This window comes from Pelecanus crispus, chromosome 7 (assembly GCF_030463565.1).
Source record: "Pelecanus crispus isolate bPelCri1 chromosome 7, bPelCri1.pri, whole genome shotgun sequence".
In the NCBI taxonomy this organism is placed as follows: domain Eukaryota; kingdom Metazoa; phylum Chordata; class Aves; order Pelecaniformes; family Pelecanidae; genus Pelecanus; species Pelecanus crispus.
In genome coordinates this window covers 46,780,169-46,794,602 of record NC_134649.1, presented here as the reverse complement: position 1 = coordinate 46,794,602, position 14,434 = coordinate 46,780,169, and the positions used below count along the sequence as shown (strand labels likewise).

The 14,434-nt window shown below is 50.6% G+C and overlaps 1 protein-coding gene across 2 annotated transcripts in view; it reads left to right on the top strand.

The window, feature by feature from the left end:
• The first annotated feature begins 5,023 nt into the window (after positions 1–5,023).
• Positions 5,024–14,434, top strand: part of RYBP (RING1 and YY1 binding protein) — a 45,181-nt gene continuing 35,770 nt past the window's right edge. For both annotated transcript variants that reach the window (XM_075714299.1, XM_075714298.1), the window contains exons 1-2: positions 5,024–5,085; positions 6,016–6,141. In XM_075714299.1, coding sequence (XP_075570414.1) covers positions 5,054–5,085; positions 6,016–6,141 — 158 coding nt within the window. In that variant the 5' untranslated portion in view covers positions 5,024–5,053. The remainder of the gene's footprint in view (positions 5,086–6,015; positions 6,142–14,434) is intronic.

Sequence of the window (14,434 nt, the reverse complement as noted above, 5' to 3'; positions counted from 1 at the left end):
GAGCTCTACCAATGATCTTCCTCGAGCCTCGTGGTTCTCCTTGCTTCATCCCTTGCCTACTTTGCTATGCCTGTGTTCCCAGCCCAGCTAAAAATATCCCATCTGAACGTGCATCCGAGTCTTTACTGAAGTCTGGAAAATGGCACGCTGTGTGGTAACTCTTTCTTATCATTTGTTTCTCTCCCACAATTATCAGTGAAGTCTCTTAGAGTCCCTGTATCAATCCAAGACACTTGTTAATCCAGTACATTTTGCTGGAGCATGCGTAAATCTCTGTGGTGCACCAGGGCCATCCATTAGCCAGTTCTGTGTTTACACAATCCCTAGCACAACGCTTTTCCCCAAAAGCTTACAAACTCAGCCTGCACCACGTTTTCAAAGATGCTGTCAAGTGCTAAGTGAGACTTCCAGGAGTAGTTTCCTCCTGACTTCTCACTGGCGTCGGCACCTGAAGTCGATGGCACTTAATGCTGGGCTTTGAAAACAAGGGACGGTGCGGTTAGTTGGCCATCAGTGTCTCTGGCCAACGCGTGCTTTCTGGTTTAGTATTTTGTTTTGCAGTGAAGACTTCCAGGCTTCTGAGCATAGGCTCCTGCTTCCCTTGCCAAGGATGCTCTCACAGTACGGCAAACGTTATGCTACTTTGTGTGAGGTCCACCGGCTTTCATGCAGCCTCTTTTTCTTCCACCCCTTGATGTCTTCTCATCCTGGAAACCTGGGGAGGCCAAACACATTTAATCCCCTTCAGTAGGACACAGTGAAATGAATGCTGGCTGTCAAGGTGCTCTAGTGTAGCTGGTTCACCATTTCTACCCTCGACTGATAATTTCCCTTTCCACCCATTTCTACTAAAGGGTGCTAATCATGTGGTGATACGCAACTTCCCTGCCCCAGAGAGCAGCAGCATCACTTCTGATCCTTTTAGCTCTGGCTAAACTAATAGAGACACCCATGTCCCAAGCCTGATTCCAACTCCTGTGTAACAAATTCCTTATTAAATCCACAGAAAAGTCATTTACCAGTGGTTAGACTTCAGGCCGTTCAGGACAGCAGTCACTTCTGAGAAGTTATGCACATCTGATGCAGAATTACAAAAATGCGTATTTACCACAGTGACCAACAGGGCCGAGAAGCTCAAGTTAATATTTATATTTGGCATTGAACCCTATGCACAAACACTGACTTTGGCTGCGTGTGTAGCGTCCCAGTTTATTTTTAAATCCGTTTATAACAACGGTCCAGGTGCAGGGAATTAGCTCTGCACTCTCGGCACCCCGGGTTTTGGAGGTCTCGCCGCGCTGAAGAGGCTATTAGCAGGATGCTTAGCTCGGGGGTTTGCCTCTGAGCATCCCTGGCCAGCTGCTCCGGCAAGGGTACGGACCACCGGTTTGGACCGTCGCCTGTTTTCGGGGCTGAAGCAAAGAAGGAGGAGCAGCTGCGGCGCTGCTGGGGTGAGGGATGGTTCAGGTGAGGGGGATGCTGAGCCGATGCAGAGGGGTAACCGTGCCCCGTCTGTCTCGTCCCAACATCTCCGTACCTGACACGAAGGACGTACTGACGCACAGCCAAAGCTTTGCCGGGCAAAGCCGTTTGCATGTGAGCTCCCAGTGTAGGCTGTGGCAGCCAGGTTGGCCCGAGAGCTTTGTGCCCTGCTCTCCCAGCTGCCGTGAGCGTGCCTGCCCTGGTGCCGTGTCCCTGGTCGTGCCCTGGAAGCATCTGCAACCAGTGTCTCTCTACAAGGTTTTTGTCATTAAAAAGACACATGGTGGAGGAAAGGGAGAGGTAGAAAGAAGTGGGTTAACAGGATCCTCTTGCAGTTGACAGTGCTCTCAAGCGAGCAGTTGCACACAGTTGGCACTGCTGAGAAAGCGGCATCTTCTGGATGCAAGGGTGGGAATTTCTTCTGCTGGATTTACCACCAACTGAACACTACTGTGGAGCCCAAAACATTCAGCTGGAATAAGTTTGGTTTGAAAACTGGTGCCATAGATTCACATGTGAGCCTAGAAATGTCCTCCTTTCACTTTTCAAATCAAGAGTGCTGGAGTTAATGAGAAGTAGTGCTAAATGACTTGCCCGAGGCTGCCTTGTGACCGCGCAAGAGCCCAAACTCCTTTAAAAATCCCCAAATGCTCAGTGGGGTGCGCTGCCTGTGCCACCTTGGTGAATTTTGAGGCCTGCAGGATAAGTCACTGCACTAACACGGTGGTGTGAAAGAAATACCCCACCGAGGCAGCTGTAATTCAGTTTGACTGTATTTTCAGCCCTGATTTCTGCCAATGGTCTCTGTCTCGGTGCGTCTCGGTGTCTGGAGGGGTGAGCAGGGAAGCGCTGCCCGTGGGATGCAGCATCCCAAAAGCTCCAGCTGGATCAAAGCATGAGCCCACCGTCGGCCGCGGCGCTCCTCCAGGAACCATCCGTGAAGGGAGAGACACTCAACTGCGGCTTGAAGAGCGGTTAACAAACTGGGAACGATCACTTACCGTTGCACGTACGTGATTGAATGAAGTCACGCTATACTTGGGTTGCCAAGCTTTTAACATGTGACTTTGAAAGCATTATTTGCTGAGGAAGGAAGGTTTCCAGGGGAATTGATAATAAAGGATGTAGTAGGTTCTTGGAAAGAAAACAACTTTTGCTATGAAAAGAAAACAGACACCCTGAAACTTTTTTGAGGAGATAAATTGCTTTCTAAAAATGGGCCGTAGCTCCTTGGTGTTTCCACAATAACTCCGTGCATGTGGTGGCTGTTGCTCTCCTTAACATGGCAATGGGGAGCGAAGGGAAGCAGCGGTGGCAGAAAACAGGAATCAGACGGTGCCTAGATCCGCTCCCGAGTCAAAATTTCAGCGCTTTCCACCTTTCTGCGCTTCTTCTCAGGTTCTTCACTGACCTTGTCCCCAAACACGGTGTTCTTCTTGTCTCCATAAACATCATCGCCATGAAGTTCTGGTAGTGATTGCACACCAGGACTCTGCGCTTACCAGACCCCATGAGCACTGCTGAGTTACTGTTCCCACACAGATTCCCGATGCAAACGTTACTGCTGTAATCTAAAAGAGCAAAAATGTTTGGAAAACAGCAGATGCAATGGGAAAATGACACTTCCTACATGTGATAATTGCGCAACCTTAACTCTGCCCTTGGAGTATGTCTGCTTCTCGCTGTATTGTTCGGGAACTTGCATGGCGTAGAAAAAAGTCATTGGAAGTCTTCGTCTGTACAAATCGCAGTTAAATCGGTTGGCAGCGGTGCCAGCAAGGGTTAAATTACCTGTGTGGGGATGGGGGGGCTGGCTCGGGGTAAGTGGATTACACACAGCTATTAAATATGGAGAGGTGACTCTGTCAGCAGGGTTTGACTCTTAAAATGGGCATCGGTGGAGGGGAAAAAAACCTCTGTGGCTCGAGAGTGAGTCCAGATCGCAAAAGCTTTAAAGTGCAGGACACGCTTATGCCTTCCTCCCGTCATGGTAGGAGCGTATCCTGCCTTAAGCCACTTAGATTGGTTTGCTTTTTAAGTAGCAATTTTCTTTTACTTTTTTCTTGCATTCAGCCACAGGTTCACTTTGTTCAGACCATCTTCACCCTCGCCCTGCAGCCCCGCTCCCCGGGCACAGCCCCGTGCAGCCCGCAGGCATCCCTCCCGCTGCGCTGTTTCTTGCCCGGGGATGAAGTTTGCTCTTCGCTGGCGGGAGCTGTGAGCTTGGCTTAGTCGCCACTGAGAAATTGGGAAAGCACGGTGAAAAAAACTGTCTGCCCTGCAAGGCTTGCGCTCGCGCAGCTAGGAGCGGTCGAACCAACTTTTGTCTGTATTTATCGCTCGGTACCCATCCTTCCTCAGCTGTTCATTGCCCCCGTCTCCTCCTGCGGCCGCTGCTGAGGAACCGGCCCCGCGTGAAGAGCGGCTCAGCGAAGGTGGCAAGGGCCGGTCCTTGGCACGTTGCCGTCCAGCCCACCACGCCAGTGTTTCTGCAGGCCCGAAGGGGCAGGGGGGAAAGTCGGGGCAGGACTCCCGCTTTTTGGGAAATGCCGCCTTTTGCCACCTTGGGAAGTTCTGCGGAACCACAGCTTGTGCTTTCGGTGGAGTTGACGGGTCATTGAAGGGTTGGTGGGAATGCTTCTGGAAGACTACGGCAGCGCTGCCGAAATGCCTCTGGCTCCGTATGGGGCGAGCGACACGACCCAAAGCGGGAAGGAGATTCGTAAAGGTAGCAGCCCAGGTGTTTGTGAAGGCGCAGGGAGCCCGTGCCCGAGGAAAGGGCACGGAGTTGGCTCCCGGCTGCCCAAGCCCCCGGGGCAACTTCCAGCGCAGCCGGCGGGGCGAGGCACGGCTTCCCGCTCCGGCCGCCCTTCCCCTGAGGGAGCGGGCCTAACGCCTGCCCCGCTACCTGCTGCCCCCGCCGCCCGCTCCCCGCGGGACGGGCCCGCGCTCTGCCCTCAGGGGCTGCCGCCCGCAGCAGGCCCCGCCGCCCTCGGCCCCGCTCCCCGGGGGACGGGCGGCCGGCGAGCCCTCCGAGGGGGAAGGGACGGGGAAGGAAGGGGCCACCGCCGGAGCGGAGCCGAGCCGAGCCCGCCCTCCCGCCGCCGCGGGGGTCCCGGCGCGGGGGGCAGCGCCCGCGGCGCCCGGGGGAGGGAGGGAGGGAGGGGGGGAGGGAGGAGGCGGCCCGAGGGGGCTCCCGGCCGGGGGCGGAGGGCCGCGGCGGGGCGGGGCGGGGTGGGAGCCGCCGGGGAGGCGGCGCGGCGCGGGGGGCGCTCCCCGCTCTCCTCCCCGCCAGGGCTGGCGGCGGGGCCGCCCCCATTGGCCGCGGCGCGGCGGTGAGCTCCGCCCGCCGGAGCGGCGCGGCGCGGGGAGGGAGAGGAGGGAGGAGGAGGAGGAGGAGGGAGGGCGCCGGGCTGCGCTGCGCTGGTAGTCTGGAGCGGAGCCTGGCAGCGGCAGGAGCGGCGGCGCGGGGGTGAGGAGCAGCCGGAGCCTGCTGGACCGAGGCAGCCCCGTCCCCCTCCCCTCCCCGTCGCCTCTTTCTTTGTGCGCAGGGCAGGGGCGGCCCCGATCCATGGTCATGGGCGACAAGAAGAGCCCGACCAGGTGAGCGGGGGCGCGGGGGGGCGCGGGGAGAGGCACCTAAGATGGAGGGAGCGCGGCGGGGGCCGCCCCTGCCCGCCCCTGCCCCGCCGGCGGCGGCGGGCCCGGCTCGGCGCTGGCGCGGCGGGAGGGGATGGCGGTGGGTAGGCCCCTGGCTGGGAGTTGCCTGCGTGTGCTCCGCGGCGGGGGAAGGGGGGGGTGCGGCGGCGAGGGGCTCCCAAGATGGAGGGAGCCCGCGGGGAGGGGGGCGGCGGTGCCCGCGCCGCCCCGCCAGGTACGCGGGGGGCCGGGGCGGGGGGGGGGGGGGTGCGGGCGGGAGGGGGGAGGGAGGGAGGGAGGCTCCTAAGATGGAGGGAGCGTGGAAGGGCAGCAGGAGGCGGAGGAGCGCCGGTGTCTCCCTGCCTGCCGCCGGTGCCAGGGCTGGTCTGGTGCGAGAGCAGCCATGGCGGCTCCGCTCGCTCGCACTCCCGCTCCGCGCACTCGCTGCTCCCAGACAAAGGGAGGTTTAACAAGGTGGAGGAGGGAACGCGCCTCCCAGCCTTCAAACTCTCCCACCCACCCTCCCACCCTCCCGCCGAGGGGGGGGGGACGCCGCCCCCGCCGCCGTGCGGGGGGCGCCGGGGGACGCGGCCGGCCCGGCCCGGCTGGATTCGGCCCGGCCCGGCCCGGCTGGGCCCTCCCGCGGCGCGGGGCCGGGGCCGGGGGCGGAGCGCGGCTCCGCACCGCACCTCTCCGGGCGCCGGCCCCGGTAGGTGTTTGTCGGCTCTTCCCGGGCGCGGGGGGGAGAGCAGGCGCTGGGTTTCGGGGCTCTGTAACATGGTTTCTCATGTGTGTGTTTTCTTTCTCTCTTCCTCCCGCCGCCTCTCCTCCTCCCCAAACACACACGTACACACACACACGCACACGCTTCCCCTCTCTCTCCCCCTCCTCAAGGCCGAAAAGGCAAGCCAAACCTGCAGCCGACGAAGGCTTTTGGGATTGTAGCGTGTGCACCTTCAGGAACAGTGCCGAAGCCTTCAAATGCAGCATCTGCGATGTCAGGAAAGGCACCTCCACAAGGTACGTCCGCACCTTTTGCCGCGGCTTTTGCTCCGCGCTGTGCTGCGCAGACTTGTTGATTCCCCCCCCACCCCCGCTGCCCCGTTGCCCGAATATCGGCTGGTTGCACCCCCTCTTCCCCCCGATGCAGCCCCTTCTCTCCCCGTTCAAAAGCTTGTGGATTTTAAAAATTCTCTTTCAAGCGTTTAATTGGAGCTGGAAGACGTGTTTCGTGGATGTGGCGGTGACCTGAATCTTTTTGTTGTTCTGTGCTGTTTTGTCGCTGATGTACAGGGGACCTCTTGGAGATCCACGGGCAGCCAGAAACGTTCTGACTGTGGTTTGGGGCAGGCAGTTTTCTGTGGTTTGGATGGAGATTTACCTGTGTTTTCTACAGGAGTAGAAATGATGGAGCATTAGGGAGCGAGAAGGGAAACGGCTGAAACTAAAGATGCCACGAGAGCAACAACTCCCTTCCTGAGATGTTGATCTCTTGGTGTCTGTTGTCATCCGAAAGGAATCGGCTTTGTGCTCCGTGTGGGAATGGTGCGGATTTCTGAAAGCTTTAGCTGTCGGGTCTCTCTGATTGCTTTGCGCTGAGTAACTGTGGAGGTCTTTATGAGATGGTGAAGGTGACATACGGTAGTTAATTTAATTAAAAAAACCCCCAAAACTCCAAAAAACTTGTACTCTCGCAGTTAATGGGTTCCGTAAGTTTGTCCTAGAAATATCAGTTGGCACTAAAGCAGGCATGTGGTGCTCTGCTTTTTCTTTCTTCTTCTGATTTGTTCTACCGTGCCGAGTTCCGATTTTTGTTCATATTGTACCTTCCAAATGTGAGTTCCCGTTGCTGTGCTCTGCCAAGGAAGTAGTCTGTAAGATTTCCATTGTGAAGGGCATTTTCCTCCTTTGAGCGAAGCGGTGTATTGAGATGCTCTCATCAGCAGGCTGTTTGCATGACTTGGCTGTCTTGACTTCATTGACAAAGGAGGTGAAAGCGTGTTCGGTTGGTTATTGTTCACACTGTGCTTTAGACAATGTGAAGTGCCTACATTTTTAATGGGGAGCATGCTTTTGGGCCATTGAAACTTTGTGAGTTACAGCAACAGTGTGCTGTAGTGCTTCACTGTGTGTTTTGTGATGCGTGTCGGTTACGAGCATCGCTACACTTTTTAGAAAATATACAGAGGTGTTGAACTTCAAACCAATTTTAAATAGCGTAGTTATAGCACTGAATAAGGTTGAGCTTTTGGGACAGCAGTGTTCTGTGTGCACCTAGCGCTGATTCTCCGTTTGTCTTGTTCAGTCTTATTTTGTCACGCAACTAAACCTTCGCAGCACGCTTGATTTCTGTGGTTTTCTGTTTCCTTGGCTTCCCCGTTGGCTCAGGTGAAACACGTTGATCCTGCGGTCGCCCGGTATTTAACTGTGCTACTACAGCGCGTAGCCTTGCAGTCGCCGAGAGTTCTCACTGCGTCACGTCAAGCATGTGCATGGGTGTTTGTAGGAGGAGAGTCTTAATGAGATGTAGGAGCCCATATGGGTTGTATCTGGTATCAGACTCAATCATTTTCATTTGGCCACCATGCTGATGTTCATTTTGAGAGCAGCAGCTTTCTCTCGCCTGCCCTTTTTTTTTTTTTTTTTTAAATGGTAATTTTCAAACTGTTTGTTGAGGTAGTAGGATGTTTTGTCTTTTAAAGGACCCTTAAGAGGGCTAGCAGTTGGTGATTTCAGGTTAAGAGCTGTAGCCTTGCTTGCAGATGCGATCCTCGGGTCTAGAACATTGTACTAATGTTTAGCTTTTAATGGACCCTTATGAATGGCTTCTAATTTTAATTCATTTAATTCATCAGCTTTCTATTCATTTTTGCTGCTTTTTAAATTGCTTTTGTTTGTAGAATTTGAGAAAGTATTTAAAATATTCAATGGACCATCATGTCGTCTTGCATATTTATGTCATTTATGAATAAATATAACTGAAAGCAGGAGTGATTGAACGTTGTGAGCGAGCGTCGTATGTTGAGAAGACCTGGGAGGTCAGAGTTCTTTGTTGTGGTATTGCTTTGAGTGTTACAGTATGTGACGTACGAGTTGATGCCAGGGAAATTCTTCAGAATTTTTTAAATAAATGACTGATGTAAAGATACTTAATGAGTTATGACTTGATAATTTATTACTTGAAATATAAGGTGTCTGATGAGCTTGACTTTTAAGTTGCAATTTGACAAGTTGATGACACTTTTCCACATTTAAAACTGCCTTGCTTCATTACGGCTTACTTCAGTAACACTTATCGGAAATTTATCAAACTCACTTTTTAACAAACTCCACAAAGTAGTGAAAGACAGGCATCGTAGATGTGATGGTGAGGCAACTGGTTTTCATCAAGTTATTGTGTGCAATTATGTTATGGCCCCCTTTTTTTTTTTTTTTTTATTAAGATCTGGTATGACCTATTCCCCCCTCCGCTGTGAAGCCAGTTATTTGCTGTAGAATTTACTGTGGCTGATAGATATTCTCTGATTTGAGAACTAGTTAGGACGTTAGCTAATTCTCACCACACGCATATTTTTCAGACTCAACATAGTCTGTTGCTGTGTGGGAGGGGTGGCAGTAGTCTGAAGTTTTACTTTCTCAGATCCAACTATCCCCTGTCCCTAGGATTGCATAAAAGGAGCTTCAAACACAGTGAGTTTTAAGAGTTGGCATGCCAAGTCAAAATCACTGTAGATGCTAAACAGTTAAATTGCACCTGAATACTTTTTCAAGGGGCTGTTTATAAATATTTCAGGTGCACTTTTAAATAAAAACCAGGTCAAATCCATCTCAAGAGAACTGGGAGTTGTCGTGCAAAGATTACATTAAACCTGTAGTACTTGAATCCTGGATTTGCTACAGTGTGTCACTAACTCCCTTTCCTCAACTTTATTCCTGCTATTTTACGGTTAAACTTTATTATGCCCTGTTTAGGCAAGTATGTTGAGTTTTCCTACCGTTTTCCTTCTGCGAGGATCATGACAAAGACACAAGCTACGTTCAACGCAACGTTCAGTTGGGCAAGACAATGATTTAACTAGCTAGCTTGGGAGTGAGCAATGGTAATGTGTTTGCTGTGGTGTACAATACTTTTTTTTTTTTTTTCTTTCCTGGAGGTTTTTGTATTGCTGTTACGGTGCAGGGAACTGGTGCTGGCCACCACTTCCACTTGTGTCCTGCGGCTGTTCTGGTGGTTTGCTCTGGTGTAGCCCCATCAGCTCCTGCACACAGGAGAAAACTTGAATTAAAACTTCTGCTGGGAAGTTTGCTCCACGGACGTGTGTTCCCTTCCAATATGCATTACTTCTTCGAACTTGGAAGGAGAGTTTACTTTGGATTTCCTAGGAATGTGAGGGCAGAATTTGGCCTCGTATTTCCCATTACGGGGAGCTGTGTGTTCCTATTTGAGGGTAGGCGACAGCTCCTTGTCCATTTGTTTTTCTTAATAGTATCCTTGCTCCTCTTCCCCCTTGGTTCTCTGATGGTTTACATATGTTGCGTTCCTGTACACCTCTTCGTGTAGCTTCCTCTCTCCTCCCAGGCACGGCCGTGCAGAGTGTTTCTGCATGGGATTGCTTTCAGCCATCATTGTGAAGGAGAATATTTCCCCCCTCCCTCTGATATTGCAGAGGTAGTTACTATTTTCTGAAGCTTTCCTTTTGGATAAATAGGCAAGCGGTGCGGAGCTTCTCTAATGATAATTTTTCTAACTTTAGGATAAGTGCTTTCCTTTTCTGAACTTCACATCCTCTATCGTGAATGTGCCTTGATTACAGAGAAATGCACTAAAAAAGCCAGTGGAAGATGCGAGAGCAGTAACTGGATGTCTGACACGCGAATTAACAAAACAATAGGACTTTTTAGTACAAAATTAACAAGTTGTAGCATGTATGTCCTCTGCAAGGCATACACTTAATAAGCATTTCTGTTGTACTTGTTGCTAATACCTGTATGCCTAAAGTGCATGGTTTGGAGTTTGCATCAAGTGGTTTGAACATACGTTTCCTTGTGGAGTGCTCAAGGAGTGTATGTCAGTAGTGCTTCACTCTTTTGCCATCCTTATTTTTGAGGGGAGGCCGAGCTGAAACCATTCATCATAATTTTAAAATGAATTTTCTCTTGTGTGGAACAGGTGTCTGATAGATACTGGCCTTTGTTCCCCTTCAGTTCTCCAGAAAATTCCTTTGCGTGTTTCCAGGATCTAAGCTAGCACCTTGAAGGACGTGAACTGCTGTCCATGTCACCATTGAAAAGTATTCTCTTGTTCTGCATCCAAGCTGGGCTGACCAGAATAGATGCCAGATAGTCCTGCTATTCCTGGAATGAGGGATCAGCCTCATGATCCTGACCTGCGTACAACTAATATATGCCCTGCTTATTTGCCATGTATTTGCAGGACTGTTCTTCTAAAAGTGCTTGCCTTGGTGTGTAGCTGTGGTGTAGGCTGGAAGCAAAGTGGTTTCATTCAGTTCTTTCAAGTTAAATAGCTTTCACCTGCGTTAAGATGGGTTTTATTTAGTATCATAGCTGGCCTCTGATGGGTTATTTTCTATAAAAATGGAGTATGTGACTCGGCTGGAAAAAGGTGTTGTGGAAGGGATGTTGGTGCCTTTACGCTGGAATATTTGTTTTACTAATTGGCCGGTTGGATCTATGGTTAAATCATCCCTGTTTTACCCCGTTGATCACTGAAGTTAAATGACAGTCGGATCAGGTGGAGCGGAGCGTGGTCTGTACCAGCCTGGAGTCATCCCAGTGCTCCGCGGGGCCACCCAGATCCCGGGGACGTGTCCCCTTGGGGACTGCTTTGCTGGTAATGGGTGATGAGAGCAGCGTAACTCTGCCCAGGTAGTTTGGAGTGCTGGAACGCAAGATACCTGTTTGCAAAATATTTGCCCACATGCAAGGAGTTCTTCAGACCTCTGTTGTCTCATACCTTGTTTACCAGCGCTGTCTAATTAGCTGTTACTTTCTGAATTTGTAGATGAGGAGTACTTTTGCTAGGTCTGGCAAACCCACCATGGCATGGGAGAGGAGGACAGGAGGAGCCTTTAGCAAATGTAACATTTTACCGAGCGGACAGTGCTGATGGTTCGCAGCAAGCCCTGAATTCTGGGGCTGTGGTTTGACGATACACTAAGTTTGACTTCATGACATATTGCTGGACCCCAGGTGCCTCAGCCACGTGGCTCGGGGTATTCATCCATTATAAACTCACTACTGATACAGATGATTTTTTTAACTAGCATAGAGTTAGTTTGTGAGACTTCATCTGAGGAGATGAAGCTGTTCAGCTTCAGATCAGCTATTATCTGTCCATAGCACTGGCATAAGGTCTGCGTCTTGTACTTGGCCTGTTTGAAAGAAATAAGAGTTGTGTCCTCATTTGCTCTTTGCTGGTGTTTGGCTCTGGCATTAATGATCTCATTACCATCACCCCAGGATTTCTCTTGGGTCTCAGCACCTCTGGGAAATTGTTCTGAGCAGGGAGGATGCTCAGTATTGATGTGCAACACCTTGGCAATACTCCTTCGCCACGGTTGCCAAATTTGGGTGCCTGAAATGCTGTAGGTGACAAACACAGTAGGTACTGTGGTGGCTGCTCTGACTCACTTTGCTTCTACCGCTTGGATAGGATCCTATTAAGGACTAATAGCTGTACCTGTTGTGGTGCTTTTTTTATCGGGGCAAAAAAAGTCTTTATGTTACTTAACACAGTAAAATCTGTGTTTTCATGGGGATTACCCGTTTGGGTTAAAGGACTGTGGACAGTAGGGTTTAAAGATAGATCCCTGATTTCTGTTGGAGACTGTATAAAGATCTAATAGATGAACTGTGACACTGAACCTGTTACTCTATCACTGATAATACGTGGCATGGATATTATTCATTTTTCCCTTCCTCCATAGACTGCTTTTTTAGGAGACGGGCATCTAAATCAAAGTACATATGTGCGTGTAGGAGGATAGGGCACATCGCTTTCTTTTATTGTTGTAAACAGGCGTTGCGTCCACTGGGATATTGGCCCTCGCCCTCGGCAGGTCCTTGTGGGGAACTGGTAGGCAGAGGAATGCCGAGCAACTTTCTCTGCGTGCCTTTCTTAATTGCCCTGATTGTTTCGTGTTCCCGTCAGCTGGCTGCGGAGGGGCTGCTGCATCTGCACGATTGGCGCGTGTATTTGCGCGCTGATGTGGGTTCGTCTAATAAGGGGAACCTTGTATGAACTGGAAATAGAAAAGCGTTTGTGCAGTGTTGACGGGCGCAATAGCCGGGAGGAGGGAGGTGGTGGATGCGAAGCATGGTTCTCTCTCTTTCTCCCGCGGCCACCCTCGGCTCCTGCGGGATCTTGGCTGACTGTTGTGCTGCCTGTTAGTGTTCCCCAGCAGCTCGCGGTGCTGTGGGGCTACGTTTTGGCTGAGCTGTTAGGTCCCTGAAAGCAACGCGTGGGACCCAAGACCGATAAGGACTGAAGTTTGGCAGGTAACGTGCTGTGGGCTGGGTGAGTTATTTTGGCTGGCCACGTGCAGCTTTTGCGCTACAGCCTGGATACCCCTGCCGTAACTCCAGGCTGATCGTGAATCAGGTGTCACTTGCGCTCCGGCTGCTGCGAGACACGCTTTGCGTTAGCAACGTGAATTAAACAGCTTTACTGTCGGTAGGCTCGCTGTTCCTTGCTGCGGTGCTGCTCCTTTTCTTCCTGCTCCATCAGGCTTGAACGAGCAGACAGGTCCTTCCAGGGTCCCTTGGTGAGAACCACAGAAGTTCACGGCACTTCTGGGGAGTCCTGACGGGGTGCAGGAATACGGCAGCAAGGCGAGAGATACGGCTTGCAGAATGGTCCTGCATTAGGCAAAGGATGCGCTCTGTTTGTCCTTTATTATGTGCATCTCTCCTTGTCGGCATAACTCTTCTTACAAGGGAACCCACTGACCTATTTTGCAGGATTTCGGGTGGTTCTGTAGGTTAGTGGGTTTCAGTCCCGCAATGTAGGTCACTCACAAGGTACGCTGGAGTTTCGTAATGCGTAGCTCTGACCTGAAATAAGATTCAAACACGCTCGCTCCGTGGCTGTGTCTTGCAGCTGTACTTTACGTCTCTCTTGGCACTGGCCTCCTCCTTCGCAAGGTAAAAGGAGAAATCTGGGTGTTTCCAGAGGGAAGGGGTCTTAGAGGAGCGTTTGTGAGGATTTATTTAACGTGTGCATGTTTCAGACGGGTAAGGGCAAATTATCGTTATTGCCACTTCATGTTTATTAAGGACACAGGAAAAAAAAGCAGACCACGAAAACTGAGTAACCTGTACGTGCTATGCTAAGCAGATGTCCAGAATTACACGCTATGACAGAAACAATGTGGAAATGCCTCCGTTACATTTATGTAAGTTCCTTTCACAGCTGCCACATGCTAAATACATTGATTGTCTCTTTGTGCAGATAGATTTTTCTTTACATCAACCAGAGCTCCTTTCACACTTTTTTGGTACATCTGGAGGTATGACCAAATCCTTAACTTGGCTCTTCCCATAAGCCAGCTATTAATTAGGAGCGTGTTCTTTGTAGCAGAGTGCTGATTGGTACATCAACAAATTCACTGCCTGTTAAACATGAGAAAGATTGTAATTCTGACTAGCATAAATGAGAGGGAAAAGCATCACTTCTCCTTGCTGGTCTGGTGGGTTTTGTTTGTTCAGTAACTCGGTATCTTCAAAGAGTCAGGTGAATCTCAACTCATTCCTAGAAAAAACAAAGCTAACTGGCTAAAACTGGGTATTGTTTTGATAGTATTTTATTATTGAAGTGCTGCCTGTGTTTCTGAAAGGTAAAAGTACACCCACAGCCTATCTTCTGTTAAGTAATACTGGAAACGCATGAGAGAAAAGGGTTGTAGGGATCTGAAGTATGGATCGTGAAACCAGGAGACCTGATTTTTGGACCGTATGTGGTCTTGTTTGAGACACTGGCCTGGGACTGTGGAGTAACCCCCTATGCTACAAGGATCAAAATACTAAAAATTTGTAATATGTTCTTTACCGCAGAAGTCTTGTAATACTCAAATTTATTTTAACCTTCTGACTGATAAACGTTTTGAAGCATACATTTGATGGCAATTTGCTGAGAGCTGAAATGTTCCATGTCTAAGTAAGCACAGTGTATGCTTTATGTCAGTTGCTATACGGAGGTGCAAACTTCCAGAAACTATATTTACAACTTACATGGGAATATGTTCGCGAGTTCTAGAAACTTTAGTTTGAGGATCTTATCAGATTGGTTGTCTTT